Source organism: Rana temporaria, chromosome 1 (assembly GCF_905171775.1).
Source record: "Rana temporaria chromosome 1, aRanTem1.1, whole genome shotgun sequence".
Classification (NCBI taxonomy): domain Eukaryota; kingdom Metazoa; phylum Chordata; class Amphibia; order Anura; family Ranidae; genus Rana; species Rana temporaria.
This window is the reverse complement of record NC_053489.1, coordinates 36,519,796-36,547,771: the sequence shown is the minus strand read 5'-3', so window position 1 is coordinate 36,547,771 and position 27,976 is coordinate 36,519,796. Positions and strand designations below refer to the sequence as shown.

Here is a 27,976-nt window from a genome sequence, read left to right as displayed (position 1 = left end):
GATAAAACGCCCATCTCAGACATACCTATAGGTACTGTAAATATCTCCAAAACATGCACTGTTTTGAAGATTTTTACTGTGCATTTACTCTAAAAACAGCCCTGGCTGTTCCTTAAGAGTCATGTGTCCTTGCAGCTCCAGCCAGTTAAACCAGAGTCTGCAAACCACCTGCAGTGGTGGCAGCACTGGAGGGCTTCCTTTTTTAGGCAAGTGTTAATGTGCTAGTATGCAATGCATACATTAGCTTTCAGATAAGAGAAGGAAAAAATAATGCACCACATAGTGGTTTACTACTGCTTTTAATCACTCCAAATCTTCCATGCGTACAAGTCTTAAATATACTGATATAAAGAAGAGATCTCCATTTTCCTGGGCTCCAAATTCTGCTCTTTACCTGGGTATTCACTTATCACCCTCAGTTCACATCGCACCAACCTCAAGTTATTTATTTAAAAAAAAAAACTTCAGGATATTAGCAAGGCTCTAGCATAAGGCGCATAACCTTGACTAAAACATTCTTGCCTTGCCTGCTTGTCTTTTTTAGAACAGGCATATGCAATTAGTGGACCTCCAGCTGTTGCAGAACTACATGACCCATGAGGCATAGGAAGATAGACAGAAGCATGATGGGACTTGTAATTGTGCAACAGCTGGTGGTCCGCTAATTGCATATCTCTGCTTTAGAACTTTACTTGTTCCCATTCTGCCTTACCACCTCACTAAATTACAGGGTATTTTGAACTCTATTTGGCAACACAAAAGATCTCGGATCCACAAATCGGTGTTATGTCCAACAACCACAAGGGAAGGTCAGAGGGGAGCCACCCCCATGTTAAAATGGTATAAGGCGATCATGTCAAGTACTGGTGGCCATCTCCACCTGGAAACAAATTGAATGTGTGTTGGCTCAGGACTTATGCCTTTGTATTATGGCTGCTTCTTCAGCAACATAGCACATTGGGAGCAGGTCATTAAGATTTATCATAGGTGGTACTACACCCCCACCTCTAAGCTCTATTTTCTATACCTTTTTCCAAAATTGCTCAGAGGGCACCTTCACACCTGGTGGGACTGTACTAAGCTGCCACCCCCCCTCATCTGAAATTGCCACCTTGAGTCACTCACTGAAACTGTTATAGCATTGACTCCTCAGATGTCTCTTCTGGGAATGGGATTAGAGGCTTGGCCTACCCCAGTACACTCACTGGTTACGCATATTACTAATTGCCACTAGGTTATTGTAACGGGAGGGCCCGTGGGACCCAGAGGCTCTTGCAGGGTGTGGGGTACTCCTGTTTCAGCTTCACCGATGACTCTTGTGTCTAAAGTCATCCTATGTCCACTAGGGGCATAGGATGACTGAGAAATTATATCTTGGACTACATGAGATGGGGCAGTAATGTAATCCACAATATATTCAAGAATGTCTGGAAGAACTAATTACAGGTTGATTCTGAACCCAACAGGTCAATAGAAGAGTGACTCATTCATGTGGGAACACAGATTGTTAAGCGGGTAATTAAGTCTGCTACTGTCATGTAAACCTTAGTCTAGCGCAGTGTTTCTCAACTCCAGTCCTCAAGGCGCCCCAACAGGTCGTGTTTTCAGGATTTCCCTCAGATGAAACGGCTGTGGTAATTACTAAGGCAGTGAAACTGATCAAGTCACCTGTGCAAAATAATGGAAATCCTGAAAACATGACCTGTTGGGGCGCCTTGAGGACTGGAGTTAAGAAACACTGGATAACACAATGAAAAGTCTTTAGAAGCCAATTAACACTGTATTGTGTGAATTTCTATTGATGATAAATGTGTATTGTATAGCAGGTGAGAGGAGCCGGAGTGATGTCTGACTTGTCAGCTGTAGCTAATTAACTCATGTGGATTGTGTCAGACCTGACGCCAGAAAGTCTACCCAAGATGTGTATTGGAGGCTCATTAGGAAGCATTGTATAATGTCGGAGTTGAGTCATTGTTCATATTTGGTTGCTGACTGTAAAAAAGCCATAATGAGCTAGTATGCACCGCATACTCGCTCATTATGAAATACTTGCCTCAGAACGAGGAAAAGAGAACTTACCTGGTCCACGCCGAGCGAGATGTCATCTTGACTCGGCGTGTCTTCGGGGAATCGCCGCTCCAGCGCTGTGATTGGCTGTAGCGGCGATGTCGTCACTCCTGCGCATGCGCGGGAGACTTCAATTCGGCAAGGTCCGGCGGCTGCCGGTCCTTTAGCAGAGGATCCCCCCCTGCGCTTTGCGGGGGGAATATCTCCTAAACCGTACAGGTTTAGGATATATTCTCTATACCTACAGGTAAGCCTTATTATAGGCATACCTGTAGGTAAACGTTTAAACAAAGGCTATACAACCACTTTAAAGGATCTATTCTTGTTGAACCAGCTGTCGTGGGTTGGTGGAATGGAAGATCGTAAACGGCGTTAACCCTTTTTTTTAAAGGTAAATTTTTATTTTGAAATTTTTGTACATACAAAACAGACAGTACAAGAAACACACATCCTAGGCGAACATCGCCCGGTACATCATTTTACAAAACTTTGGGGGCTGGTACACATTGAGCATTTTCATAAAAACACACAGAGAAAGGTGGGAGAAAAACAACAGAATCGTTAATTTACTCACTTAGATCTATTCAACGGGCGGAGGTATCAGTCAAAGTTCAAGGAGCAGGAGGTATGGTGCTCTCGGAATCAACCCAAGAGCCCCAGACCTTCAAGAATTTTTTTGGACACCCTCTGGCCTCATATGTCATCTTATACAGCGGTATAGCACGATTGATGGTGGTGAGCCAAAAGGTAATGGTAGGTAAGGATGGAGACTTCCAGTGGAAGGTTATAGACTTCTTAGCATAGAACAGTACTATCCGCAGGAAGGTTTGCATATTCTTAGAGTCTCGTCATCGCCCAGTAAACACCTCAGAGGATTACATATATTGGGTATCTCAGTCAGCGAGCTAATGAAGGCCGTGACCTCCGACCAGAACTTCCTAATCGGAGCACACTCCCACATCATATGAAAGAACGTGCCATCGGGAGCATAGCGCTGAGGGGATTCTGCTCAGTTTGAACAGTAAGCATGGTGTGAAGTAGGATCTATATAACAGTTTGGTCTGTATTACCTTGTCACGGGACGAAATGACAGAAGGGACCTGGAGGGGCAATACCTCCTGCCAGATCTCCGTCAGTTCAGGGATGTCGGCTCTCCAGCTAGCAGCCGCTTTGCTCAGCCTTTGAGTCGTAGTGTGCAGGAGAGACCCATAATATGTGGAGACTAACTTGGTGTGCGAGGGGTCAGTTAGTAGTCGCTCCAGCCGAGAAAGCTGGATGACTATGTTACGAAGGCCAAACTGCGGTTAACCCTTGACCGTTACAATTGTTGGCTAGCAGTGGGATGATTCCATCGCCAGAAGAACAGCTACAAGAGGACACAGGACAATGGAGACAGTATGAACGGCTGAAGCTCCCTTACCTCAATGACTTACTGGAGAGCCGGGGCAGACCGGCCATCAACCGTAAGAAAAGGGACATTATCGCAGAACTTGTTGAAATGGATAGCGCTGAAAGGCCCAGCGTAACAGACAGGACACCCGAGGAGGCAAGTTTTAATCGGGCTGTTTAAGACTGGCACAGTATGGTCCTAACTAGGGTTGTCCCGATACCACTTTTTTAGGACTGCGTACGAATACCGATACTTTTTTTCCAAGTAGTCGCCGATACCGAATATCGATACTTTTTTTTTAATGTCCCCCCCATATGCAGCCATGTCCCCCCATATGCAGCCATGTCCCCCCATATGCAGCAATGTCCCCCCATATGCAGCCATGTCCTGTCCCCCTTCATAGTAACTGATGTAATAAGTGTATGAAGATTATAAACTGTGAGTCACAGACAGTACATTCCCCCCCCCCCCTCGCCATGCTGCATATTAAAAAAAAATCTGAATGGCAGTCACAGTTCATAATTAATCTTCATACACATATCACATCCGTTACTATGACCAGTGGTGGCAGACAGTGCATTCCTCCGCCCCTCCCCCTCAGACAGGCTTTCTGATTTTTTTTTAATATGCAGCATGGCGAGGGGGGGGGGGGAGGGGAATGTACTGTCTGCCACCACTGGTCATAGTAACGGATGTAATAAGTGTATGAATGAAGATTATGAACTGAGTCACAGTTCATAATCTTCATACACATATCACATCAGTAAGTAACTATGACCCGTTGTGGCAGACAGTACATTCCCCCCCCCCCCCCTCGCCATGCTGCATATTAAAAAAAATCTGAATGGCAGCCAGTCATCACTGATCAAGATCATAATCTTAGGCATCTGACTACAGTTTGATCCGATGTATTAGTCACGTTAGTCTTACTTGCTGCCTGGCAATGGTGCGGTGGTGGTGGCGGCACTGACTCGTATCACCGTTCTTCGTTCCTCCTCGGCGGCACTGGCTCCGCCTCCTCTTCTAGCTTGAACGGCCTCTCTCCTCGGGCTCCTCCTCCCATCCCCTCCCGCATACGGCCGTGACTCCTGAGATACGTCACGCCGCTGGGAGGGGAGCAGGCCGCTCTAAACATAGGAGGAGCCGGAGGGAAGTGGCAGACGCAAAGTGATGGACGCCGGTTATTGGCTGACGGCGCCGCCGACGACGGATACGTGCAGCCAGGTAAATGAACACTATTCCAGACACCCAGTCCATCGCTGGCTCCCGTTCACCGCCCCCTCTATGCACCGCTCACCTACAAGCACCGCTCGATGTTAAAAAAAAAAAAAAGTATTCTATTTAGGTATCGGGAGTATTTGCGCGAGTATGAGTACTAGCGCAAATACTCGGTATCGGGACAACCCTAGTCCTTAACCCTCCACCGGAAATCATAGACCTAGTTATAGCTGCTGTGGATGCAACTTGGCTACATCAAAGAGGTGCTGCAGCAGCAGAAGTCACAGCAGCACCAACTGAAGAGAGGAGAGGTACAGATACCAGTCGCCATGGAAGAGGAATTCAGAAGGAGGTTACAATAAATGTGAATACAGCACAGAGGACCAGTATCAGAGGAGGCCCTGCTGGGATGGTCTGATTTGGTCCGTTGCCAACTCTGGAAGGAAGTGCTAGTTCTTGAGTAGTGTTGAGCAGAATATGCCATATTCGATTTCGCGATATATCTCGAATATATATTCGAATATTCGAGATATATTCGCTAAATTCGAATATTCGTGATATTTTATCGAAATTAATTGAATGCGATTTTTCGCTATTGCGAATGCGAAAATAATTGCGATTTTTTTAATAACTGCGGTAGGAGCGCTCTGATTGGCTTAGAATATTCGTGATATTTTATCGAAATATCGCAACATGCGAATGCGATATTTATTGCGCAATTTCGAGATATGCTGGAGGAGCGCTCTGATTGGCTCAGAATATTCGTGATATTTTATCGAAATATCGCAACATGCGAATGCGATATTTATTGCGCAATTTCGAGATATGCTGGAGGAGCGCTCTGATTGGCTCAGAATATTCGTGATATTTTATCTAAATATCGCAACATGCGAATGCGATATTTATTGCGCAATTTCGAGATATGCTGGAGGAGCGCTCTGATTGGCTCAGAATATTCCTGATATTTTATCGAAATATCGCAACATGCGAATGCGATATTTATTGCGCAATTTCGAGATATGCTGGAGGAGCGCTCTGATTGGCTCAGAATATTCCTGATATTTTATCGAAATATCGCAACATGCGAATGCGAAATTTATTGCAGATATTTCGAAAACTGCTGTAGCAGCACTCTGAAATCGAATATGTATGATATTTTAACCAAAATACATATTGCGATTGCGATTTTTCGATCGCGCATGCGCAATTGCGCGAACAACACGCGACCATTTCCTGGAGCCTTGCCAGTTTCCCAATATTACAGCAACATGGTGGGAAGCAATTTCACAAAGTCTGAGGAAAAGTTGCTGATTTGTGTAAGTATTTTGACCACTGTTATTTCATCATCTTCAACTGCATTTAAGTCTAGTTTAAAAGTTAGTATATATGATCAGATATTAGTATTTAACCAAAAATGTGTCTCCTGCTTTTACAAAACTACAAGTCCCAGCATGCCTGGACAGCTGCAGACACCCTGGTTGGCAAATGTGTATTTAGGCACTTTTCCTTGTTATTTAGCATAATGAATTTAAAATTTTTTTGGACATAGGACGTATGCGAACGTCCTGACTTCAGTGTCCTCAAGGCCCAAGGACGTTCGAATACATATTGCCCTTTAGATGTTGCAGAACTACAACTTCCAGCATGCCTGGGAATGCTGGCACTTCTAGTATTGTAAGTTCTGCAGGCCCACATTTTTCAGGCCTTTATGCACGGGTCTCTAAACTGTGGCACCCTAGATGCAGCAAAAGTAAAATTCTTAGCATGCACTGAAAGACCGTGGCTGATGGGAGTAGTAGTTTTGCAACAGCTGGAGGTGGACTGGTCTTGAAACCCAGAGTTAGGTAACAAACCCGTAGTGTTTTGCAACCATTCTGCCTCCAGCTGGTTATTTTCTGTTGAAAAGCCTGTGGCGTGCAAAACACAACCCAAAAACTCCACCCGGTGCAAGGAAAAATTTGCACACACCTAAAGAGTGACATCACAAAAAACTGCGACGGTTGCATACGTCAGTGGTCCTCCGAAAAGGACCCGTCTCTGACCCCCCGGGGCGTTAGGCTCCTAGGCTCCTGACAGGGAAAAGAGTTACTGTGGTCCATACAGCCGAAGCCATATGGACCCATCTCGGTCCAAGCAGCGCAATCAACACGCGAACAACACGCGACCATTTCCTGGAGCCTTGCCAGTTTCCAACTTATGATCGCAGCGCAATCACACAGCAACATGGTTGGAAGCAATTTCACTAAGTCTGAGGAAAAGTTGCTGATTTGTGTAAGTATTTTGACCACTGTTATTTCATCATCTTCAACTGCATTTAAGTCTAGTTTAAAAGTTAGTATATATGATCAGATATTAGTATTTAACCAAAAATGTGTCTCCTGCTTTTACAAAACTACAAGTCCCAGCCCAGCCCAGCATTTAAGTCTAGTTTAAAAGTTAGTATATATGATCATATATTAGTATTTCACAAAAAATGTGTCTCCTGCTTTTACAAAACTACAAGTCCCAGCATGCCTGGACAGCTGCAGACACCCTGGTTGGCAAATGTGTATTTAGGCACTTTTCCTTGTTATTTAGCATAATGAATTTAAAATTTTTTTGGACATAGGACGTATGCGAACGTCCTGACTTCAGTGTCCTCAAGGCCCAAGGACGTTCGAATACATATTGCCCTTTAGATGTTGCAGAACTACAACTTCCAGCATGCCTGGGAATGCTGGCACTTCTAGTATTGTAAGTTCTGCAGGCCCACATTTTTCAGGCCTTTATGCACGGGTCTCTAAACTGTGGCACCCTAGATGCAGCAAAAGTAAAATTCTTAGCATGCACTGAAAGACCGTGGCTGATGGGAGTAGTAGTTTTGCAACAGCTGGAGGTGGACTGGTCTTGAAACCCAGAGTTAGGTAACAAACCCGTAGTGTTTTGCAACCATTCTGCCTCCAGCTGGTTATTTTCTGTTGAAAAGCCTGTGGCGTGCAAAACACAACCCAAAAACTCCACCCGGTGCAAGGAAAAATTTGCACACACCTAAAGAGTGACATCACAAAAAACTGCGACGGTTGCATACGTCAGTGGTCCTCCGAAAAGGACCCGTCTCTGACCCCCCGGGGCGTTAGGCTCCTAGGCTCCTGACAGGGAAAAGAGTTACTGTGGTCCATACAGCCGAAGCCATATGGACCCATCTCGGTCCAAGCAGCGCAATCAACACGCGAACAACACGCGACCATTTCCTGGAGCCTTGCCAGTTTCCAACTTATGATCGCAGCGCAATCACACAGCAACATGGTTGGAAGCAATTTCACTAAGTCTGAGGAAAAGTTGCTGATTTGTGTAAGTATTTTGACCACTGTTATTTCATCATCTTCAACTGCATTTAAGTCTAGTTTAAAAGTTAGTATATATGATCAGATATTAGTATTTAACCAAAAATGTGTCTCCTGCTTTTACAAAACTACAAGTCCCAGCCCAGCCCAGCATTTAAGTCTAGTTTAAAAGTTAGTATATATGATCATATATTAGTATTTCACAAAAAATGTGTCTCCTGCTTTTACAAAACTACAAGTCCCAGCATGCCTGGACAGCTGCAGACACCCTGGTTGGCAAATGTGTATTTAGGCACTTTTCCTTGTTATTTAGCATAATGAATTTAAAATTTTTTTGGACATAGGACGTATGCGAACGTCCTGACTTCAGTGTCCTCAAGGCCCAAGGACGTTCGCATACATATTGCCCTTTAGATGTTGCAGAACTACAACTTCCAGCATGCCTGGGAATGCTGGCACTTCTAGTATTGTAAGTTCTGCAGGCCCCCATTTTTCAGGCCTTTATGCACGGGTCTCTAAACTGTGGCACCCTAAATGCAGCAAAAGTAAAATTCTTAGCATGCACTGACAGACCGTGGCTGATGGGAGTAGTAGTTTTGCAACAGCTGGAGGTGGACTGGTCTTGAAACCCAGAGTTAAGTAACAAACACGTAGTGTTTTGCAACCATTCTGCCTCCAGCTGTTTTTTTCCTGTTGAAAAGCCTGTGGCGTGCAAAACACAACCCAAAAACTCCACCCGGATGCAGTGAAAAATGTGCACACACCTAAAGAGTGACATCACAAAAAACTGCGACTGGTACATACGTCAGTGGTCCTCCGAAAAAGGTCCCGTCTCTGACCCCCCGGGGCGTTAGGCTCCTGACAGGGAAAAGAGTTAGCAACGCATATCTCCCCTATACGTGTATCCTGTGTTGTTAATAATATATTCATAATTATGCAAATGATAATGGCTGCTATATTTATGCAAAAAAGGTGGCGACCGAAATGGCAGGATATAAAATCTTTCATGTTACCCCTGTCATTGATTAATAAGGCGAGAATGCTTCCAATTGTTGAATAGCATACATTTACGTCATATATCCATAAGGCTGTCAACAGAAGTATTACAATATACTTTGTTCTTCATCTTGCAGAAGTTCCTGGAAACAGGATACGATGAGCTGCGGAGGCAGCCACAGAAAAGGGCTGTGGTCAGCGCCCTAATCGCTGACTTTGGCGGCCAACATGACCACAAGGCCATTGTTAAGAAGTGGTCTGACCTGAAGAGGCGCCAAATGGTTCATGTCAGACGTCTTCGGGCTAAATATCATCCAGGTAAGTTATTGTTGACAGTTATGTTTTTTTTTTAAAAAGTGTATTTTGTGCGTGAACTCGAAAGAGAGAGGAGCCGGCCTGCAGGAGTTGGGAGGCCTCCCCCAGAGGCAATCTGCCACCTTTCTCCATGCCCCGGTTGGCAATGGCGGGTGTGAGGGGGTCCTCCCAACCCAACCTCGCATAGCACACCCACCAGGGGCGGGGCTGAGACCACCAAACTCAATTCACAGGTAGCCGAGAGCGGGATCCGAACCCCTAGCTGCAGAGGTGAATCAGTTGTCAGTGCAGTGGCAATCGCGTGGAGCCACCGCAGCTCCTTTGGTGACAGTTATGTAAGGTCATATGTAATTCATGTAAGGTCAGATGTTGTTAACCAAGATGCCATGTTGTGCTAACATATATCACCACCGGCCAAGGTATTCATAGTACTGTTGAAAAAATACATGGGGCAGCAGACAGGAACACAGAAGTTATGTGGGAACATAATTTTCCCATTGCTTTGCATGGGACTTTAAAGAAAAACCCCGACCATGGCAAGTGGGGGTGGGTAAGGTTTAAACCACCTATCCTATGTTTGTGGCTGACATATAAGTAACCTGTGTGCCAAGTTTCATATAAATATCTTTAGCCGTTTGTACGTGATGCTGGAACATACATACATACATACATACATACATTTATGCACACACACACGTTGAGTTTTATATATATAGATTACCACTAAATTCCTGTGTTAGGAGTGGGGTTGTTATAGTAATCCCGTGTGCTCCATCAGGCCCTTTTTTTAACATGAGATGGTCTGAACAAAACAAAGGAGACAAAAACAGCTCATTTTAACATGGTTGCATCCCAGCTCACGCTCAGTCCCCTGTAGTGCCCACAAGACCCTTTAATATAACATTGTCCCATTGGTTAACTGTCTATATAAATCAATTTGTATTCATATACAATACAGCACAGTACACAGAATTTGCATACGTCATTAGAAAACATTTTTATAATATATGAACATTGTGTTATTATAGGAGCTCCAATGCCAGTTGTCCGCGCCAAGCGCAGAAGGCGCCAGGCCGATGAGGAGGAGGAGGATGCGGCAGAGGAGGATGCGGCAGAGGAGGAGATGGATGAGGAGGAGCAGCCAGGGCCCTCCCACTCCCCAACCCCAGCTCCTGTTGAGGAGCAAGCTGAGGAGCTTCCCCCCCCCACCACCCCAACTTCTCAAGCAGAAGAGCAGGAGGAAGAGAGCGGTCCTGTGAGCCTCATTCAGGAAGGTAAATATGTGCACAATGATTAATAACATTTCAACAACAAAATGTAGATATAAAAATGGACAACATATAAAGCGCACCTGTCAGATTGTAGAACCATAATATGGTATTGATGCTAGAAGTATACAGGTAGTGCATAATTATTAGGCAAGTTGTATTTTTTGAGGATTCATTTTATTATTGAACAACAACCATGTTCTCAATGAACCCAAAAAACTCATTAATATCAAAGCTGAATTTTTTTGGAAGTAGTTTTTAGTTTGTTTTTAGTGTTAGTTATTTTCGGGGGATATCTGTGTGTGCAGGTGACTACTATTACTGTGCAGAATTATTAGGCAACTTAACCAAAAAATAAATAGATAGCCATTTCAATGATTTATTTTTAACAGTGAAACCAATATAACATCTCAACATTCACAAATACACATTTCTGACATTTAAAAACAAAACAAAAACAAATCAGTGACCAATATAGCCACCTTTCTTTGCAAGGACACTCAAAAGCCTGACATCCATGGATTCTGTCAGTGTTTTGATCTGTTCACCATCAACATTGCGTGCAGCAGCAACCACAGCCTGCCAGACACTGTTCAGAGAGGTGTACTGTTTTCCCTCCTTGTAAATCCCACATTTGATGATGGACCACAGGTTCTCAATGGGGTTCAGATCAGGTGAACAAGGAGGCCATGTCATTACTTTTTTTTATTTAATACCCTTTCTTGCCAGCCACGCTGTGGAGTACTTTGACACGTGTGATGGAGCATTGTCCTGCATGAAAATCATGTTTTTCTTGAAGGATGGTGACTTTTTCCTGTACCACTGCTTGAAGAAGGTCTCTTCCATAATCTGGCAGTAGGACTGGGAGTTGAGCTTGACTCCATCCTCAATCCGAAAAGGCCCCACAAGCTCATCTTTGATGATACCAGCCCAAACCAGTACTCCACCACCACCTTGCTGGCGTCTGAGTCGGACTGGAGCTCCCTGCCCTTTACCAATCCAGCCACGGGCTCTTCCATCTGGCCCATCAAGACTCACTCTCATTTCAGCAGTCCATAAAACCTTAGAAAAATCTTTCTTGAGATATTTATTGGCACAGTCTTGACGTTGCAGCTTGTGTGTCTTGTTCAGTGGTCATCGTCTTTCAGCCTTTCTTACCTTGGCCATGTCTCTGGGTATTGCACACCTTGTGCTTTTGGGCACCCCAGTGATGTTGCAGCTCTGAAATATGGCCAATCTTGTGGCAAGTGGCATCTTGGCAGCTGCACGCTTAACTTTTCTCAGTTCATGGGCAGTTATTTTGCACCTTTGTTTTTCCACACGCTTCTTTTGTTTGATGATCACGCTTCAGAAGCTTTGCAACTTTAAGAGTGCTGCATCCCTCTGCTAGATATCTCTCTATTTTGGACTTTTCAGAGTCTGTCAAATCCTTCTTTTGGCCAATTTTGCCAAAGAAAAGGAAATTGACTAATAATTATGCACACCTGATATAGAGTGTTGATGTCATTAGACCACACACCTTCTCATTACAGAGATGTACATTACCTAATATGCCTAATCTGTAGTAGGCTTTCGAGCCTATACAGCTTGGAGTAAGACAACATGCATAAAGAGGATGATGTGGTCCAAATACTCATTTGCCTAATAATTCTGCACTCCCGGGATGTGTTAGACACATAACAAGTGTATACACATGATAATGATTGATTAATAAGCAAAAAAAAATATTTATTTATTTGGTAACGTTATTTGAAATCCAAATGTTTTTTTATTATATCCTAAAAGCATCAAGAGATCTGAGGAGGCAAAATATACTCATCCAAAAGACGCACCAGAAGATCCTTCAGAACCAGCGGAAGATGAGCTACCTCAACCAACAAAATGCTCTGCTAGAGCAGCAGCTATCGGGTCAGATTGCGGAAATGCACCGCATTCAGAAACGGATTGAGAGCTATATTTAAATTTATTTTTGTATTAAAAAAACTTATTTTTTGGAAATGTTTCATTTCTTTTTGAGATAGAGTTGTAGGTTTTTAAACACATCTAACTTCACATCAAACAAATCAACATCAACACATTTAACTTCATAATAAGCAAAAACATTTTATACTATTATTTTATTTAACATTAACCTAGGACAAACTAAAGCACACGACACAGACACGACGAACACAAAATAAACTGTTGAAAAATGAACATAACAAAAGCAACAATATATATATATATACAAAGAGAGAGAGAGGGAGAGCAAGAAAGAGAGAGAATGCAGATGAGCTCTTGCAGTCAGCCCAATGGTTGCAGTATAAATGCCGCAAAACAGGGTTTAACATAAGGTTCATTGTTATAGTTACACTTGCTGTTTAGATCCGGTCTGGTAGTCCGGTCTGGTAGCTTGTAGCGGAGGCTGTTGGTGGATCCGCTGTGCCAGAAAGGTCATGAAGCTTTACTCAGCATGGAGGCAGCAGCAGGAGTATTAAAATATAATATAACTAGACAATGCATTTCCTGAGGAAAATGCGAGTGGGAATGCTGAATAGCTTAATTGGTGAGCCCCTTGCCAAAGACATTCACCATAACCACTACACTATCTTTAGGACACACAGCTTCTTTCTCTATCTGCAAAGTATAGAGTATGCTGACTTCCTGGTCGCCCCTCCCCCCTCAATAGGTTTCCCCTCCCCCCCAGGTCAGTGAGGAGGAATATTGCACTGAGGTCAGGAAAGTTATTTATGGAAAGAAATAACATTACAAACGCTTTTAATTCACAGATCTAATACATGATTTAAGCCTCCAAACAAAGCTTAATAAATCCTCAAACGTACATGCAATTGATACAACGACTACACCGTTTGAAATACACGGCCCTTGTAAACGCATCGATATGAAATTTATGTAGATAAACTTAAAAATGTGGCCATGTCTGCGATTTAGAAAAGAGCGTCTTTGTGAGTTCTGCAGCAACATTTTTTAGATAATTTCACATGAGAGTCTATGAGACATAATTTCTGGCTGTTGCTCCAATAATTAAAACTAAAATACGTATCGCAGAATTGGTCACATTGCCATAAACCAGACAAGCATAGCTACGTTTTGATATAAAAATTGTGTATGAAAAGTAGATCTTGTGGGCGTGAGACCAATTTGTTTCCCCTTTTTGTAAAGATATTTTTAATTACAAAGATCTCCAATGTTAAGGTCACATGACAGACTCTAAATCCCCTCCATAGGATTACATTATAACCTATTGCATTTTTGTGAAAAATTCGCAAAACGTAAATTGCGTTTTCACCAAAAAATTGTAAACGATAACGATCTGAAAAGTCATAGCCGGATAGCTAAATATTTTGTGACCGCTTTAAAGGTTTTTCAGTGTCTGTAAGTGAAAGTATGAAGTAGCTGAAACTTTTGGCATGGCATGTGAATTCAAAGGGGAAAAGGATGTTCTCATTGACTTCAATGTTTAAAAAAAGGGTCTAAAAGCTTAAAATTTATAAAAGTGTAAAAAGTAGAAAAAAACTTGAAGAAGTCCCATCATTAGCTGAACGAGACGAACATTTTTACAGTTGAATGGTCTCAATAGCTGAAAGTATGCCGAAGTTACGCAGAACCAAAAAACGTAAGGAATAATAAGATTACTAAATTTACGGATATCAATACTGGAAATGTTTATTAAAGCATTCACACTAATTAAGATTAATACATTTACGGGTATCCATACTAGGAATGCTTATTAAAGCATTCCCACTAAGTATCACACAGGCATGATTTACAAGCAGTAGTGGTAATAGTAATACATAGCATAAAAACACTTGGGGAATACTTTACAGCATCAGTAGTGGTCATAGTAGTCAATAGTGTACCAAAAAATTGGGACACAGGTGTCTTGACTGAGCTGTAATAGTAGTAGTAGACATTGACAATACAGTGTCAAATCACTCGGGCAAGAGGTGCCATGATGAACAGCAGTCTTTATAAGAGTATATAGGGTGTGAAATAACTGATGACATAGGTGTCTTGACTGGGCAGCAGAAGCAGCAGTAGTAGTATTAACAGTAGTAGTTGATACAGAGTCATATCACATGGGCAGGAGGTGCCATGATGAACAGCAGTAGGAATAGGAGTATATAGAGTGTCAAATAACTGCTGACATAGGTGTCTTGACTGGGCAGCAGCAGCAGAAACAGCAGTAGTATTAACAGTAGTAGTTGATACAGAGTCATATCACATGGGCAGGAGGTGCCATCATGAACAGCAGTAGGAATAGGAGTATATAGAGTGTCAAATAACTGCTGACATAGGTGTCTTGACTGGGCAGCAGCAGCAGAAGCAGCAGTAGTATTAACAGTAGTAGTTGATACAGAGTCATATCACATGGGCAGGAGGTGCCATCATGAACAGCAGTAGGAATAGGAGTATATAGAGTGTCAAATAACTGCTGACATAGGTGTCTTGACTGGGCAGCAGCAGCAGCAGAAGCAGCAGCAGTAGTATTAACAGTAGTAGTTGATACAGAGTCATATCACATGGGCAGGAGGTGCCATGATGAACAGCAGTAGGAATAGGAGTATATAGAGTGTCAAATAACTGCTGACATAGGTGTCTTGACTGGGCAGCAGCAGCAGAAGCAGCAGTAGTATTAACAGTAGTAGTTGATACAGAGTCATATCACATGGGCAGGAGGTGCCATGATGAACAGCAGTAGGAATAGGAGTATATAGAGTGTCAAATAACTGCTGACATAGGTGTCTTGACTGGGCAGCAGCAGCAGCAGAAGCAGCAGCAGTAGTATTAACAGTAGTAGTTGATACAGAGTCATATCACATGGGCAGGAGGTGCCATGATGAACAGCAGTAGGAATAGGAGTATATAGAGTGTCAAATAACTGCTGACATAGGTGTCTTGACTGGGCAGCAGCAGCAGAAGCAGCAGTAGTATTAACAGTAGTAGTTGATACAGAGTCATATCACATGGGCAGGAGGTGCCATCATGAACAGCAGTAGGAATAGGAGTATATAGAGTGTCAAATAACTGCTGACATAGGTGTCTTGACTGGGCAGCAGCAGCAGCAGAAGCAGCAGCAGTAGTATTAACAGTAGTAGTTGATACAGAGTCATATCACATGGGCAGGAGGTGCCATGATGAACAGCAGTAGGAATAGGAGTATATAGAGTGTCAAATAACTGCTGACATAGGTGTCTTGACTGGGCAGCAGCAGCAGAAGCAGCAGTAGTATTAACAGTAGTAGTTGATACAGAGTCATATCACATGGGCAGGAGGTGCCATCATGAACAGCAGTAGGAATAGGAGTATATAGATTGTCAAATAACTGCTGACATAGGTGTCTTGACTGGGCAGCAGCAGCAGCAGAAGCAGCAGCAGTAGTATTAACAGTAGTAGTTGATACAGAGTCATATCACATGGGCAGGAGGTGCCATGATGAACAGCAGTAGGAATAAGAGTATATAGAGTGTTAAACAACTGCTGACATAGGTGTATTGACTGGGCGGCAGCAGCAGCTGAAGCAGCAGTAGTAGTATTAACAGTAGTAGTTGATACAGAGTCATATCACATGGGCAGGAGGTGCCATGATGTACAGCAGTCTTAATAAGAGTATATAGGGTGTGAAATAACTGCTGACATAGGTGTCTTGACTGGGCAGCAGAAGCAGCAGTAGCAGTATTAACAGTAGTAGTTGATACAGAGTCATATCACATGGGCAGGAGTTGCCATGATGTACAGCAGTCTTAATAAGAGTATATAGGGTGTGAAATAACTGCTGACATAATTGTCTTGACTGATCCAAAGGAGTCATGGGAGAAAATCATGTGGTCAGATGAGACTATAATATAATTTTTTGATCATAATTTCACTAACCGTGTTCGGAGGAAGAATAATGATGAGTACCATGCCAAGAACGCCATCCCTAATGTGAAGCATGGGGGTGGTAGCATCATGCTTTGGTGGTGTTTTTCTGCACATGGGACAGGGTGACTGCACTGTATTAAGGAGAGGATGACCGGGGCCATGTATTGCAAGATTTTGGGCAACAACCTCCTTCCCTGAGTTAGAGCTTTGAAGATGGGTCGAGGCTGGGTCTTCCAACATGAGAATGACCCAAAGCACACAGCCAGGATAACCAAGGATTGGCTCTGTAAGGAGCATATCAAGGTTCTGGCGTGGCCTAGCCAGTCTCCAGACCTAAACCCAATAGAGAATCTTTGGAGGGAGCTCAAACTCCGTGTTTCTCAGCGATAGCCCAGAAACATGACTGATGTAGAGAAGATCTGTGTGGAGGAGTGGGCCAAAATCCCTCCTCCAGTGTGTGCAAAGCTGGTGTAAAACTACAAGAAATGTTTGACCGCTGTAATTGCAAAGAAAGCCTACTGTACCAAATATTAACATTGATTTTCTCTGATGTTGAAATAGTTATATTCAGCACTGTAAATACATCAGGTCCGGGGCTTCATCAGGGAATGCATGGCAAGGGACCCTTCAGCGCCCTGAACCGACGACGGGTGCCAGAAAGTCACCGCCGATCCAGGACTCATTCATCTTTATGAATGTGAGTCTGTCCACGGAGTCTGTGGACAGACGGGTCCTCTTGTCCGTGACCACCCCACCTGCCGCGCTGAATGTCCGCTCAGATAGTACGCTGGAGGGGGGGCAAGACAATAACTCCAGCGCATACTGAGCGAGCTCGCGGCAGGTGTCCAATCTGGCAACCCAGTACTCCATGGGGTCGTCGGTGCTCATACTGTCAGAAGCACCGACGGACGCCATGTAGTCTGCCACCATGTGGGCCAGCCGCTGGTGGTGACTGCTGCTGCTGCTGCTGGTGGTGGTACTGGGTCGCTCGGTTTGGAAGAACATCCTCATCTCTTCCATTAGGTCCCCTGCTCGGCTGCAGCCACCTGCTGGGTGAGATGAGGGGGGACAACTGGAGGCCGGGGAGTTGCCTGCTCCAACCGTCTGACAATGGCTGCCTGCAGTTCCTCCATCCGGTGCTGCCTCCGGCTGGCTGGGATGAACTGCTCCAGTTTCCCCTTGCACCTGGGATCCAAAAGGGTGGCCATCCAGAAATCATCCCTCGTCTTGATGGTCTTAACCCGGGGGTCCCTCCTGAGGCATCTCAGCATGTGGGCAGCCATGGGGAAGAGCACAGCCCGCTGTGACTCCTCAATGCTGGCCAGGTGAATGAGGTGCGACTCTTCTTCCCTGAGGCGCTGCTGGTCAAACTCAGACATGCCCAACCCCCGGACTATCGGTGCCCCCAACACCGGCTCTCCCTCCTGACCAGGCCCTGACTCCGGGACGACACCAGCAACCACCTCCTCCTCCTCTTCATCATCATCCTCCTCCTCCTCCTCCTCGTCCTGGCCCTGGTCTCGGTGGAGCATTGCTGACTCCTCCTGCTCCACCAAGGCACTCTCCCCAGCCTCGAGCAGGCGATCTAGTGTCCTCTCCAGCATGAACAGTATTGGCAGCACGCTATTGAGGCCAATTTGCTCACTGCTGACCATCTTGGTCGCCTGCTCGAAGGAGGACAACACTTGGCAGACCTGGTTTATCTGCCCCCACTCCGCACAGGCGATGAAAGGGAGTTGTGGTGAAGCCCTCTGAGTGCCTAGTTCCATCAGGTACTCCCTCACCGCCCTTTGCTGCTCCCACAACCTCTTCAGCATGTGGAGGGTGGAGTTCCACCGCGTCACACTGTCCACAATCAGCCTGTGAAGGGGCAGATTGTACTTCCGCTGCAATTTGGACAGGGACGCGGTAGCGGTTGGGGAGCGCCTGAAGTGGCTGGCAATCCTACGCGCCTTTGCCACAATGTCACTCAACCCTGGATAAGTGCGCAGGAACTTCTGCACCACCAGGTTGAGGACATGTGCCAGACAGGGCACGTGCGTCAGACTGCCAGCATGGAGGGCGGCGAGTAGGTTGCTGCCGTTATCGCAGACAACCATACCTGGCTGGAGCCTTCGGGGTGTCAGCCACTTCTGGACCTGAGCTTGAAGTGCTTTCAGCACTTCTTCTGCAGTGTGTCTCCGGTCCCCTAAACTAACAAGCTGGAGCACGGCCTGACAGCGCACGTGCCCCACACTTGAGTAGCTACGGGGGCGCTTGCTGGGAGGCTCAGCAGCTGCGGAGACAGTGGCTTGAGGGAGACCAGCAGTTCTCCCCTGGACACCCCGGGGCGGCACCACAAGATCGGTTGCCGACGATCCCTCACCGACGCCTCGGAGGGAAACCCAATGGGCCGTGAAGCTGATGTAGCGTCCCTGCCCATGCCTGCTGGTCCAGCCATCCATTGTCAGATGAACCCTGTCGCTGACAGCGTGATCCAGCGACAGGGTTACATTCTGCACAATGTGCTGGTGTAGGGCAGGGACACCAGTCCTGGCAAAGAAATGGCGGCTGGGGACACGCCATTGGGGTTGGGCCTGCTCCAACATCTGCCTGAAGGGGTTGCTGTCAACTATGTTGAAGGGCAGCAGATGTTGGGCAATAACCCTTGCCAGGAGCCCATTGAGGGAACGCACACGTCGGTCTCCAGGGGGGAAGGGAGTGGTGCGGTCAAAGGCGTCTGAAATCGACGCCTGGCGCCGGACGGCAGTGCGGGACACAGACGTGGAGGGTGCTGTGGAAGTAGAGGTCTGGCTGCCGGTACCAGTACCTCTACTAGAGGGAGCGGGGGGGCATGACCTGCTGGAAACAGATGAAGATGTGGCAGGGGCTGCTGTACCCTGCTCACGTGTGGTGGTGGCGCTGCTACCACCACCACGCTTCATCTCTTCATACAACGCCCAGTGGTTTATCCTCAGGTGCTGGTTCAGGGCTGTGGTACCCACCCGAGCCAAACACTTCCCTCTCTTCACCCTCACTTTACAAATCCGGCAGATGGCCACGGTAGGGTTGTCTGCCACCAGGGTAAAGAAATTCCAGACAGGTGACTTCAGCACCGCCCTCCTGTCAGATGGGGTGACGCTTACTTGCACCTGCTGGGATTCGGTGCGCACAGGTGGAGCTGCCTGCTGCTGCTGCTGCTGCTGCTGCTCCTCCTCCTGACACCTCCTGCTGCCATCACCAGTGGAGACCCTGACGATGGTCTCCCTGGTGGTGACCTGGCGCACCGTTTCACCAGGGTGCCTACCTTCCCCGTCGTCACTGACGTAGTGAGCCGACGCGTCAGATGGCAACCATGATGGGTCACCCTCTTCGCCCCCAGAGATGTCAGACCAAGGGCTGAGATGTGTTGGTCTGAGGGAACCACGTGACATGGAGCCTCTAGCCTGGCTCCGCTGTCCCCTCACCCACGCCTGGGTCTGACTAGGTGCTGCTGTTTCCTGCACCAAAACAGCAGCACCAGTTTGAAGGGATGTCTCTGGGATACTGCCAGCAGGTATCCCATCCTCCTCATCCATCCCTTCAAAAAGGTCCTGACCATCAGGACAGAGCTGGAGGTCTGCCTGATGCATGGCCTCCCCCAAGAGATCCCTATCACTGTCGCTGTCGAACAGTAAGATGCTGGACTCTTGGGGGCTGGGGGGGGGGTAGTACAGGCAACGGTGTAATGGTGGTACTACTGTGAGTCGGGACCGACGACTCAGTGGCACTGCTGTGCCCCATGTAGTCCACCACTACTTGAGCCTGAGATGGCAATATCGGGCGGCTGCCCGATGGGAAGAACTCCCGGATCAGGCGTACTCCCCTTGCACCCGATCCTCTACCACTAGTAGGGGCACGAGAGGTACCCCGTGCTGGCAGCGATCCAGCACTGGGAGTAACTCCCCTACCCCTGCTGCCACGGCCACGGATGCCGCTCATTATTGCTGATATGTGTGTGGGGGGGTTAAACTTTATTGGGGGGGAAAATGTGAACAAAATGTGTTTTTGTGTTTTTTTTACAAGACAGGCACGCAGACAAAGACGTACACAGACAGCTACTAAACTATAAGAAAAGTAGTACACCAGACAAGGACTACAAAATTAAAGAAAAAAAAAAAAAGCACTAAACAAACACTAACTTTTTTTTTTTTTTTTTTTTTTAAACACAAAACACAGACACTAAACACACACTAAGCTAAGCTAGATGAAATAAATGTACACTAACAGTGTGTACACTTACTACACAAAATTTAACTAAACTGAACACAAAACTTAGCTTTTATAAAAGCTCTTTAGGGAAAACTAAACAAAATTTGAACTGAGATGCCTATCAAATATCACTGAACAGCGAACCTGCAAGATCTAACAGTAACACAAGATGAACAAAACTTAGCTTTTAGAAAAGCTCTTTTATAAAGCTCAGATCAATATGTGTTCTGAAATCTCTTGCAAATATAACTGAACAGGGAGGATTGCAGGATCAAACAGTAACACAAATGAAAAAAACAGCACAAAACAGCACAAAACGTAGCTTTGAAAAAAGCTCTTGGGTCTATTGCTTTGAAAAAAGCAGTTGATATACTGGAAAAGATCCACTGGAATCACTAAATAGCAATGCTGGTGATGATCTAAATCAATCAAGAACAAAGACACAGGAAACCAGGAACACAGAAACAGCCTCCACACTCTATAGCCAGCTTCTGAATCTGCAATGAAATGGTGCTGGGAGTGAGCTTATATAATGTCCATGCAGGCAGGTTCCTATTGGTTGCTAACCTGTGACGAGTGTGGAAGGAGAACTCTGATTGGCTCTGATGCAAAAGGGCGGAGCAAATAATCGCGCAATATTCCTATTGCCGAATATTCGCATTGCGAATATTCGGCAATATAAAATGATCGCTTCAGCTACTCGGCCCAATGGCTCTAATCATACCAGCAATGCTTTCAGACGTCTATGGAGATCACTAGGATGTGATCTGTTTTAAAAATGAAACTGTAAAAATCGCTCTGATGCGGAAGATCGGGGCGAGGAAAATAATCGCGCGATATTGCGTTTGCCGAATAATCGCATTGCGATCTTTCTGGAAAATTCAATGAACGCTTCAGCTACTCGGCCCAGGGTCTCTAATGATACCAGCAATGCTTTTAGACGTCGATGGAGATATCTAGGATGTGATCTGATTCAAAAAAAAAATTGTAAAAAATCGAATATTCGGAATTGCGAATATTCACCGCGAATTTCGAAATATAGCGCGATTTCTCGAATATGCTATATTCGAGTCGAATATTCGCAATGCGAATATTCGTGAGCAACACTATTCTTGAGCAGCAACACCAGGGAAAGGTCCTCCCCTCCATCCATGTAAGGTACTGGCCGCAGTATGACATACTAATGCCGTTGTTGGGGGAACAACCGAAGCAGGAGTGGACAGCCGAGTTGAGCAGGCTGATCCGGGCAGAGATGCGGTTGGACGGGAGCTACAGAGCCCTCCGGTGGTATGTAGCCCAAGAGTGCCCGTGGTCCGTGGATGACAGCCCCACGGAAGGTTATGATGGCCTGGGATTGTTGTATCGGAGGATGACCAGTGATCCTGACTTTGGGAGTGATCCAGAGTGGCGCTTGGAGGAAATAATGGAGCACCGGGAGCAAAAATGTAATGTCTCGGAAGGGCACAGGACGATTTGGAGTTTCTGGCCGTTGAGGAATGGGAGCTGGAGATCGCCTACACACAGCTGCTAGAGCCTGTTCAGCAGCAGGGTGGGGCTCCCGTTGCCTGGGACAATGAGGAAATTCCATATGACAGCTCTGAAATCTTGGCTGATGAATCGGGAGTGGAAGATTGCCATCCCTAAAGCCGAAGCGGATGATGTGGAGTTCCAGGGGGCTAGGGCAGTTGGCTCATCTCCCCAGCCACTGATTACCGAATGTATGGATTTAATGGACTGTTCAGAGGATGTTTCTCAACTAGCAGGAGAGGGAGTTCCTGTTGTAGTGGATGGGACTTCAGTCTCCACTTGTATACCCCAGGGATAGGGGGCAGTTGGCCCAGATCCCCAACAGCATGATGAACTGAGCCCAGTCATCCTGTCTTCTCTCCAGCGACTGAAAGGATTCCAGGGAGAAGGGCTAGTCCAGGCCTCTGCCCAGCAGCAGACATGTCCTCTGAGAGGCAGAGGTTGGCTGGTTGAGTAATGCTCTGTTTGGAGCAATTTATTTGGGGTACTGTATGGATACCAGCATTGGAGGAATGGAACTATGGACTAACTTCGGAGTCAACCCGTCTGAGGTCTCCTGCCGAAAGGGGAGACATGTAACGGGAGGGCCCGTGGGACCCAGAGGCTCTTGCAGGGTGTGGGTAACTCCTGTTTCAGCTTCACCGATGACTCGTGTCTAAAGTCATCCTATGTCCACTAGGGGCATAGGATGACTGAGAAATTATATCTTGGACTACATGAGATGGGGCAGTAATGTAATCCACAATATATTCAAGAATGTCTGGAAGAACTAATTACAGGTTGTTGATTCTAAACCCAACAGGTCAATAGAAGAGTGACTCATTCATGTGGGAACATAGACGGTTAAGGGGGTAATTAAGTCTGCTACTGTCATGTAAACGAACCTTAGTCTGGCTTCTAAAGACTTGTCATTGCTAATGAACACTGTATTGTGTGCATTTCTATTGATGATAAATGTGAATTGTATAGCAGGTGAGAAGAGCCGGAGTGATGATGTCTGACTTGTCAGCTGTAGCCAATTAGCTCATGTGGATTGTGTCCGACCTGGCGCCAGAAAGTCTACCCAAGATGCATATTGGAGACTCGTTAGGAAGCATTGTATAATGTTGTGGGTGGAGTTGGGTCAGTGTTCATATTTGGTTGCTGACTGTATATAAAGAGCCCGAGTTTACCATTAAAGGATCTATTCCTGTTGAACCAAAGAACAGAGCTGTGTCTCGTTTCTGGGGAATCTGTATGGGCCATTTTCGTCTACCGGATTGTGGAGTGTCAATAAGCTGTTGTGGGTTGATGGAATATCGTAAACGGTGTTAACCCCTGAACGTTACAGTTATCTATTCCCTGTCATTGGAAGAACCCCAATGGAAGTTATGGCTTCTTGACCCTAGATGTACCCTTCCTCACTGATTACTATACTATTTCTCAGTATCTATGTGGGCCCAAGTCCCAGAGGAGCATCTGTTGCACGATTTCAATGTACAACACCAAATCAATTGTGTACCTGTTAGTTTTTATAATTTTCTTTACCGGTCTGAAACCCTTGTTTACCTCAGTCCATACAAGTTTCCTAGTCAGTCCATACAAACTGACTAGCAAAGATCGTACTGCAAAGAATCGCATGTGATTTGAACAGGAATGCAGTGCGATTCTCCCCACCGCGGGTGAACCCAGTAAAGAAATCAAAAGCACCATGTAGTGCAGCAATAGGCAGTCAATGAAGATGATGTAACGACTCACAAAGTAAACATCTAGTCCAATCCATATGTACAACGTCCCTGCCCCACCAATGATAACAAACCATGGCCACAAGATGAGATTTCCAGCCAGGAGCTGGGATTGCTTTCGTTTTATGCCCACCGGAGTCCTGGAACCTCTCCTCCAGCAGTCATGGTTTGCTTTCATTGGAGGGGCGGGGACACTGCAGCTATGGATGTGACTAGATATTTACTTTGCGAGTTGTTAATACATCTTAATAAACTACCTATTGCTGCACTACATACATGGTGCTGTGCTTTCTTTACTGGGCGGGCACGCACACAGTGGGGGAAATCGCATGCAATTCAGACAGTATTCACACTGCATTCCTGTTCAAATCACATGCAATTATTTACAGTGCAATTTGCACCCTTTCATTTTGTATGGATGCAAATTGCACCGCAAAGTATTCGTAGAATTTTCACGAAAATCAGTGCATCCCTAGGTCCTAGTCCCTTTTGTGTCCAATGCCCAGTCAATTTTGGTGTAAAACTGTAGACCAGGGGTCTCCAAACATTCTAAACAAAGGGCCGGTTTATTGTTCTTCAGACTCTTGGAGGGCCGGACTTTGGCCAGCGGGGGTGGAATTTTTCCTGGCATCAGTGGGACTAAACATATGGTAGTAGGGGGATAAATAGTGTTCCATCGTTGGTATCATAGGGAGGATTAGTACCCCATTAGTGGTGTCCGTGGGAGAAATGGTGCTCCACAGATTAGTGTCTCGTATCAGTGGGAGGGATACTGCTCTAAGGGTTGGATAAAGGCAAGCAAAGGGCCGCAGTTTGGAGACCACTGCTGTATACCAACATTCATCCCTGCTATTGGTGGTAATAAACCTGTGAGCTATCCACACTGAAATCAACCGACTTGGAAATGTCAGGTACAATGCACAGATTAAATGAACTCAATACAGACAAAATACATTGTCACCAGAGAAGGGCAAATTTAGACATGAATAGTTTGGGGGGGGGGGGGGGGGGGAAGTGTAATGTAAACTTTTGCAAAACATCTCATTCTTGAATAAAAGGAAGACACTTGACACAGGTTTTGGGAGGAATATTTTTATAAAAATACTTATTTACACCGAATTTCTATTTAGTGCAAGATATTTACATAATCTAACAATGTGCAACTCGCAGATCATAAAACAAAATCAACGGTGGCGGAATCCACCTAAATCTAATTCTATCCGAACCGCGCTGGCTCCAAACAGCAAATAATAATAATAATATATAGATCACTCTTCAAAGTCTCTTTTCTGTACACAAAAATCAATAAATAAGTGTTTTTTTTGGAGGCATGGAGATGGGCTTGGGTCTGGTCAGAGCGGCTTCGGCCCCTGTATGACGTTCCTCTCACCTGACTCGTCGCTGCTGTGCTCTTCAAGGGGGCTGTTCGAGGTTTTGGCTTTGCCATGAGTGGACCTGGCTTGGAGAGCCGACTTGAGACTATCCAAAAACATAGGGTGATAGTACTGCTTGAAATAAATGGTACTTATAAGAACAAAATGTTGTCATAGTGATAAGATTACACTCCACCTACCGTCACAGCGATATACTACAGAGCAAAGAAGGCAGCAGTATGGTGTAGCAACATCAACAATTAAATAAAAAGGTAAAAGCAATATAACCAGCATCTATGCAGAGGCAGCCCATATATCTTAGCTATCTATGACCAAGCACTGTTGAGAGTGAAATGCATCAGCTTTTTTTTTATCCTGTACCCTGCTGTGGTTTATACTTTTATTTTGCACAATAAAAAGGTGTTTTTATTGGAGTGCAGCTGTCCAGACATTCCCTCTTCTAACAGCCCATATATCTTATAGGAAAAGTTTACTTTAAAAAGAAAACCTGCTGGACGAGGGCTTTAACTTTTTAAATGGCTAGCAATCAAGTTTGTCAGTGAGAAAGGCTTAAGTAAGGCCAAAGACTTCTCTTATTGGAAAGGGGGACTATGATAGGTGGGATTTAATGCATAATGGGCAACAGGTTTGCTTTATAAAAAAAAAAATAAAAAAAATAAATAGATAGAGAGATAGATATATATCTATATCTCTAAACTAAAACAAGTCAAGTGGAGTTTACCGGGTTATTCAGAAACCTGCAGATCAAAACCATCAGTACATCCCGAGTTACACGCCACTGAAGTTTTGTGCAAATTTTCACTTACGAATAGCAGTGATCGATTGCACCCCCTCCTGAACCACTATGCCAGGGGTCTCAAACTGGCAGCCCTTCAGCAGTTACAAAACGAATGCCCTGTACACACAATCCGAATATCGTATGACAGATCGGATGACTTTTTTCGCTTAACCACTTAAGACCTTTAGGCAGGTAAAGGACCTGGCCAGTTTTGCGATTCTGAAATGCGTCGCTTTAACTGACAATTGCGCAGTCGTGCGACGTGGCTCCCAAACAAAATTGGCGTCCTTTTTTCCCCACAAATAGAGCTTTCTTTTGGTGGTATTTGATCACCTCTGCGGTTTTTATTTTTTGTGCTATAAACAAAAATAGAGCTACAATTTTGAAAAAAATTCAATATTTTTTACTTTTTGCTATAATAAATATCCCCCAAAAATATATATACATTTTTTTTCCTCAGTTTAGGCCGATACGTATTCTTCTACAGATTTATGGAAAAAAAAAATCGCAATAAGCGTTTACTGATTGTTTGCGCAAAGTTTATAGCGTTTACAAAATAGGGGATAGTTTTATTGCATTTTTATAATTTTTTTTTTTTTTTTTACTACTAATGGCAGTGATCAGTGTTTGTTTTCGTGACTGCGACATTATGGCGGACACATCGAACAATTTTTACACATTTTTGGGACCATTGTCATTAAAAATGCATGGTTTACTGTGAAAATGACAATTGCAGTTTGGTAGTTAACCACTAGGGGGCGCTGAAGGTGTTAAGTGTGACCTCATATGTGTTTCTAACTGTAGGGGCGCGGGGCTGGACGTGTGACATAATTGATCGTGTTTCCCTATATTAGGGAACACACGATCAATGACAGCGCCACAGTGAAGAACGGGGAAGCTGTGTTTACACACAGCTCTCCCAGTTCTTCAGCTCCGGGGACTGATCGCGAGACTCCAGCGGCGATCGGGTCCGTGGGTCCCGTGTCCGTTAAAATAATATCGGATGAACTGTCATGATCGGCTCTCAAAAGCTCCATACCAACGATCCGATAATTGTACAATTCTTCCTCGGATGACATTTTTCGTACATCATTCGGATCGTGTGTACGGGCCATGAGTCCCATCATGTCTCTGCTTGTGGGAGTCATGCTTGTAACTGTCAGCCTTGCAATGCCTCATGGGACTTGTAGTTTTCGCAACAGTTGGAGGGCCGCCAGTTTGAGACCCCTGCTCTATGCCGATTTGCAAGTATAATGGACAGCTGCATGACCAGATTGGAGGCATGAGAGGGGTGGGGCCAAGCTTTACTTCACAGGAAAATAATTAATGTGCATACATCTGTCTGATCTGACTCTGGACATGCAGCATTTACTGAATGTAGGTGGGTAAAGTGAACTCCTGCGCTGTCTAAGAGGTGAGGGAGAGGGGGACAAACTAAAAATACTGCTGCAAATATAAGGGTCTACCTCGATAGACTAAAGTGAAACAAAATATAACAAATAAATACTTGCGCTGTAGAGTATGGGAAAAAAAGTGAAGGTGGGTGATAAAGCTACAAGGTGACTAGTGGGGATAATATTATGTAACAATAACAATAATAAAAATAAAAATAATGAAAAGACAATCCTTGATAGAACACGGCACTCTAAAAAAGTCCAGATCTGGCACAATCCTGCCGTGTATTGGTGTATTTCATCAAAAGTGAATCCAATCTCAAACGGTGCAGATATTGTATAAATGATAATGCAAAAAACACACACTCTTAAGGAAGAGACACGGAAAATAGTTCTAGAAAAAGTACATATAAGACCCTTGGATCCGGAGTATAGGTGGAATAGAGTAGTTGAGCCAACACCAAGATCACATGTATACACCTCTGGT

General features: G+C 45.0%; 1 protein-coding gene across 3 annotated transcripts in view; it reads right to left on the bottom strand.

Moving 5' to 3' along the window:
• Nucleotides 1-24,999: 24,999 nt before the first annotated feature.
• Nucleotides 25,000-27,976, bottom strand: part of PIAS2 (protein inhibitor of activated STAT 2) — a 58,296-nt gene continuing 55,319 nt past the window's right edge. Inside the window, exon 14 of one of the 3 annotated variants that reach the window (XM_040336461.1) lies at nucleotides 25,000-25,431. In XM_040336461.1, the coding sequence (XP_040192395.1) occupies nucleotides 25,276-25,431 (156 nt within the window). In that variant the 3' untranslated portion in view covers nucleotides 25,000-25,275. The remainder of the gene's footprint in view (nucleotides 25,432-27,976) is intronic. The other 2 variants (XM_040336470.1, XM_040336480.1) reach the window with 2 other exon arrangements.